The sequence below is a fragment of the Hipposideros armiger genome, unplaced genomic scaffold (genome assembly GCF_001890085.2).
Source record: "Hipposideros armiger isolate ML-2016 unplaced genomic scaffold, ASM189008v1 scaffold_321, whole genome shotgun sequence".
Classification (NCBI taxonomy): Eukaryota; Metazoa; Chordata; class Mammalia; order Chiroptera; family Hipposideridae; genus Hipposideros; species Hipposideros armiger.
Window position 1 is genome coordinate 856,513 of NW_017731671.1, and position 5,802 is coordinate 862,314.

General features: G+C 54.7%; 1 protein-coding gene across 1 annotated transcript in view; it reads left to right on the plus strand.

Moving 5' to 3' along the window:
• SACK1F (scaffolding CK1 anchoring protein F) overlaps positions 1-3,352 on the plus strand; it is a 38,927-nt gene extending 35,575 nt beyond the window's left edge. Inside the window, exon 5 of the mRNA XM_019660527.1 lies at positions 1,871-3,352. Within this exon, the coding sequence (XP_019516072.1) occupies positions 1,871-1,920 (50 nt within the window). The 3' untranslated portion in view covers positions 1,921-3,352. The remainder of the gene's footprint in view (positions 1-1,870) is intronic.
• The last annotated feature ends 2,450 nt before the right edge of the window (positions 3,353-5,802 follow it).

Below are 5,802 nucleotides of genomic sequence, written 5' to 3' on the forward strand. Positions count from 1 at the left end.
CCCCTCCCCCAGCCCTTACTTCACTGTCTCCTCCCTACTTTCAGTCTTACTCCTATGTGACTCCCCATTGAAGTTCAACTTTCTCTCATAAGCCTCCTCGGGGCACCCATGCCACACATACTTTGTAAGAACATATTTTGGCGGTTCCTGGATTCTTCCCTGTTAATCTGAGCAGGTCTGGTACGCCTCAGAGTCTTGCCAAACACCCGCAGTGGTGGGCTCCATCCCTGTGCCCCGAAGGAACGACGGAACAGTTTTCTCCTAAAAGGGTTTCTCTGCCAGGGGCATGGACGTGAATTCTGAGTAGAAAGGGCCTCCCCAGCCTTTCCTGCCGCCTTATCAGCTGAGTTCGAGAGTGGGCCCTCCAGCCTTCTCCAGGGGCGCAGGCTTAGGAAGCAGGCCCCTCTGACACCCTGGCCTCAGGCGGAGCCTCTTTCCCTTACCTGCCTCCAACATGCTGCCTCTGGGGAGAAACAGCTAAGCAAATAAAATGAGCCCCTAAGGAGAGGAAGTGGGGACAGACGTGTCCATTGCAGCAGAGAGGGGACTGTGGGACCGCGGAATGTAATCACTTCAGAGCTGCCCCAGAAGCAGCCACAGCACCACCACCGAGGAAGATGACCCAGCTCCTTGACCCTTGGACCCTGCAGGGAGGGGAGGGCACCGTCGTCAGCTCCACTTCACCTCCTCTAAGCTCTAAAGGCTGTCAGCACAGCCTCCTCAGAGCTCAGCCGGACTTGTAGCAAGTCCCAAGGAGCAGCTAATGGAGCAGGGTAGGGGGAAGGGTCCCCAGTTGGGTCTGTCTAGTGTCTGTCTTGCTAATAGCCCAGCAGAAGAGGCAGCCGCCACCTTAATTAAATTCACAGCTGAAGTGATGTGGGGAGGTGGTGTGAGCATCAGGGAGACGAACTTTGCAGCCTAGAAAGGAACTGGCAGGAAATAGCAGCTTTCACCTGGGAGAAAGGCAGCCAGCTCGCCAGGAGGACGTGGGTCCAACAGCCGACGCCTTTGCAGGCAGGCCAAGGGTGTCAGTGTGTGCCTCGCTGCTCCCCCTTCACTCGATAGGTCTGAGGGCAGGAATCCAACCACAGAAGCCAGCGGCCTCTGCCAGGGATGATAAAGGAAGTGGGAATGGATGGGAGGGCCTGTGAAGAGGAGAACTGTGCTTCTCTGGCCTGGAGGAACACAGCTTTCTCTCCCCCTTCTTTCCTCTCAATGAAATGTGTTCCCTCCATCCTGTACATTTACACTATCTCCCTAATAAGCGTGTGGTCCCTGCCATGGTGCCTGGCTCTTGGTCAGCCTACTGATGTTACTGAGGCACAGACTTTTCCTCCTCCAACCTAGGCAGCCTGCATGGTGGAGGAAGCTGTGATTGGATTTGGAAGATCAGGTCCCGGTGCCGACTGGCTCTGGGAGCTGGTGGCGCCCCTGTCCTCAGCTGTAAGACAGGGTTGATGATGTCCTGTCAGAGTGTGGCCACAGTGAAGATGACCTGAGAAAGACAGTGGTTGTGCTTTGTAGACTGTGAGGCTGCATAGCTAAAGGTGAACTGCCTCTTGGCAAGTCATTAATTGTGGTGTTGATTTGGGGTCTACACCCTTCCTTCACCCCTCTGAGGTCAGGAGAGGGCAGACTCCTCAATGTGCCCACCAGTGGCCATCTTGCTGAGGCTGCCAGGACAGAAGAACCTTTCCTTTTGCTTTCCTGGGTGACCTACTGATCTGTTTCCAGGTCAGCAGCTTGGGAGGGAGACAGTGACCCCGGCCCCAAATTGAGGTGTGGGCAGTGCACAGGAGAGGGGTTAGAAGCAAGTCCCCTGAGCACTTCACTTACACCCTCCCCTGCCTGTGTGTCTTTGTCTCCGCAGGTAAAACAAGTCCCAGTCCTGCCAAGACCAGCAATTGCGTGATTTCCTGAGCCTTGGGCCTGCATTGGGCGGGACCTGTGGATGCCCCGCTGTCCTGTCCTGGGGAGAACACAGGTCACACCCTGCACCAGTTTGCACATCAGACCCCTACTGGCCTACCTAGCAGCCTCCATTCTGGCCTCAGAGACCCTGAATCCCAGCTGTGAGGGTCTGCAGCATCTCAAGACAATCACCCACCTCCACAAGACCAGCGGTGGCCGGGCAGGGGTCACTCCTTGTTTACATGAAGTGGAAGCTTGACTAGTGTCCGCTCTCCTTTATGCCTGAACCCTCCCTCCACTGGGCCAGCCTTGCCCTGCAGGGCCCCAGATGGGGTGAGCCCATATCTTTATACGTTAATGTGATAGGGTCTCCATGGCAGCCCCAGGCCCCTGACTTCTCCTTCCCTGGGCTTCCTGGTGCTTCTGGTCCCCCCAGCAGGTTTGGTGGAATAAAAGGGAAAAGGACGGCTCTGAGCCCGGGACCCAGTCTTGCCCTGGCCTCTGAACTCACGGTGGAAGATGCTAGGACAGCTGGGACACTGGCTGATGTGGCATTGCTGCCTGGGTCCCTGCAGCTCTTGCACTAGGCTCTGAATGGGATGAGGGGAAGACCCCCCCCTCCCCCCACTGGGAGCCAGTGGCAGACCTTGACATGCCTTTTTGAGAGCCCTTGTCCTGAGGTCTCCTTTCCCTCACTCTGCACCAGCTTGGTGCTCTTCGTCCCGAGGAGTCCTGGCCTCTTTGGCTATTGCCTGCTGCAAGCCAATATGGGGGCTCTTCTAGTGCCTTTACCCAGGGCCACTCCCTCCCCCTAATGTGCCTTGATTTGCAGCCCACGGCAGGGAAAGGAAGCTTGGCCAACAGGCTGGTTCAGGTGGTGTGTTTGCCTTTTCTCCCACCCCCGGGAACCCTCGGTTTCCTTCACCAGCTGGGACTTACACCCCTTCTCTAGTTACATTTTAGCCAAAGACCAGCCTTAGCCCCCTAACACAGCCAAAAGTCAGGCTGTGTTAGGACCCTCCACCTCCCCAAAGGGCCTGATTGCCGGGATGCCAGGCCAGGAGACCACCCTAAAATTGCACACTGCCCCCACACCACTTGTGACTTGGTGCGGGGCGGTTCTGAGGAGAGAGTTTGTAAATGTGCCAAACTGCAGGCTCTGAGCAGGACCCCTCGGGCGGCAGCGTGCTGGGGCTCAGAGCCCCTGCTGTGAACACACCAGGCAGCAGCCCGTCTCAGCCTCTCACTTCTGAACCAAACTCTTGTCCTCATACTGTCCCTTCTGCAAAACCCTGGGGCACCAGCAACGACTGGGAGCGGGGCCCAGATGTCTGAGGCTGCTGATTTGAGAGGCCAGCAAGGGGAGCCCGGCTGTGCGGAGGCGAACAGATGTTCCTTGAGGAGCAGGAAGTGGGACAGCACAGTGCAGTCCTTGGAGAAGAACCGGGGGTGGGGGGCGGGGGGGGTGAACCTGGTTCCCAGGACTGCTCTGCTTATCCTGAGGTTAGCTTCTAGGATGTTGGGGGGTGGGGCAAGGGACCCTGACCCACCTCCCTGAGCTTTGGTGAGAATTAAACATTTCCTGGGAAGTGCTTCCTTAGGCACCAAGGCCTGGCAACGTGGCACGTGCTTGCTCTGGAGGGAATGGAGGGAGGAAGAAGGCGGGGGGAGGGCAGGGGGGCTTCATCGCAGCTCCAAGCCGTCACCTGGATGGTGTGGGACATGAGGTGGGTAAATCCCAGTAGGGGAAAGAGATGACCATTGATGAGGAAAGTGGACACCTGGGGACGGAGGGGGGGGGCGTCTCCTAAGCAATTCTGAGGGCTGCTAGCACCTCCCCTTGCTGGAGAAGCAGGCCTCTGTCCCCCTTCTTTTCTCCTGCCCCCAAACAGGCCCAGTTGTCTCCCTGCCCTGACTGGTAGGAAGTTCCCAGTCACTGCAGCCTTGAGCCAGCCCATCCTGCCTCAGTTTCTCCGTGTGCCACGTTGGGGTTAGTCTCACTTCCTCATAGAAACGAAGGGAATGGGAGACCGTGTGCTGAAGAGGAAGCCACGCAGTGGAATGGGAAGAGTACTGGCCTGTGCGTCACCTCTCCCTGCGGTCCGTTTCCTCATCCCCTTACAGAGCTTTGGACAAGACGGCCTCTGACTCCCCTTGAGTTCTGAGATGCTTGTGAAGAGACAGTAGTCTGAAGATTGCTGAGGATCTTCAAGTCCTAACATGCGGTCCTAATGTTTGGTTGTTGGCCTGAGCTCCAGCCCACTTCATTCTGCCTCTTGGCTTCTCAGTTTTTAGTACGTCTGCCCTCTGTTCTAGCACTTGCACACACTTTATGAAATATTCTCTCTCATCAAATCTCGAGGGTACATCTGGCTTTCCCAGTTGGATGGCAAGTTCAAGGGCGGATCGTGCCCTTGGTTCCTCTGCAGCAGCTTGCACAGGCTGGTAGCGTCAGAAGGGCTGGGGAGGAATGGATGAGAACACGCAGCATGGGGCCTGGCTTTGCGGCCCCTACCCACCACCAGTAGCAAGCTGCCCACTTTCTGAGTCTGGCTTCTGCAGGGTGAGTGTCAACAGCTGGTCCAGCCACTTGACAAGGCTGACCTTGCACGAGTGGAGGCACCTAAGAGCTGAGCCCCAGGGCTGCTGCCACCGAGAATCCTGCCCCATGGGGGCAGGAAGCATGGGACTCCTGCAAAGGACTGGGAGGCGTTCCCTTGGCATTTGGCAAAACTTCCCTGTCTCCTTTGTCAACTGTCTGTCCTATGGTTAGTCCCATCTCTGATCTCTCAAGGGTGCTTTTGAGAGCCTCTGCTAACACCACGGCCCTCTGCCTGTATAGAACCTAATAGAAAGTCTGCAGGGAAAAGGTGACCTTGAGATATGGAGGGAATGGGCCTTCCTTTTTTTTAATGCTGCTTTTCTTATTTTAATTTACTGAGCACCTACTATATTCCACTCACTGTGCTATGTGCTTTAGTCACCTGCAGGTTTCAATCTAAGAAAAGCTCAGGAAAGAGCACTTAACAGCGTTAACAGAAAGTTTTCTTATATACCAGGGGTGCCAAAAATATGTATACAAGTGGACGCTTTGGTCAACGTTGCTCAAGCAGTAGTTCGCCGTAATGAAGTGCCTGGACGCTGATGGTAACCACTTTGAGCACCTCTTGTAATAGCAGAAGTCAAACGTGACTTGTGTTCATCTTTTGTTATCAGTATGTATTGAGTATCACAATTTTAATACACTTTTCCTTTCTTAAAATGAGTATACATTTTTTGGCATCCTCTGTATTTGGGGATTAAGCCTCACAAAGTTGTGTGATGAGCAGTGGAGGACTTTTCCCCATGAGGAGATACAGGAGCCCTCTGTTCCGGAGTCCAACATCTCATAAAATGCAGATCTAGCTCAGGGTTTCTCACTTTCAACACTAGTGACACTTTGAAGCCACTAAGTTCTCTGTTGGGGGAAGGGTTGACCACATTATAGGATGTTAGCACCTCTGGCCTCTACCCACTAAATGCTAGTAGCACCCCTCCAGATGAGACAACCAAAAATGTCTCCAGATGTTGCCAAACGTCCCCCAGGGGGTCACATCGCCTCAGGGGAGAAGGACGGCTCTCTGTAGCCCAAAGACCCACAGGACACATTCATGTGTACCCTCCCACCGCGTAAAAGGCCCAGAGAGGCTGACTGACTTGCCAAAGATTGTACTTTCTGTGACTGGCATAATAGCATCTTCCATCTTTGTTCTAGTTAGCTTGTTAGCTCTGCACTGTCTTGTACTCCGCGGAACAGGTGTGTTTATATGCACACACCTGCCTTACTCCACTCAGCGTCCTGTCACATTTCCTCCCAATTTGTTCTCCTTCCTCAGTTTCAGTTAAGTCTTG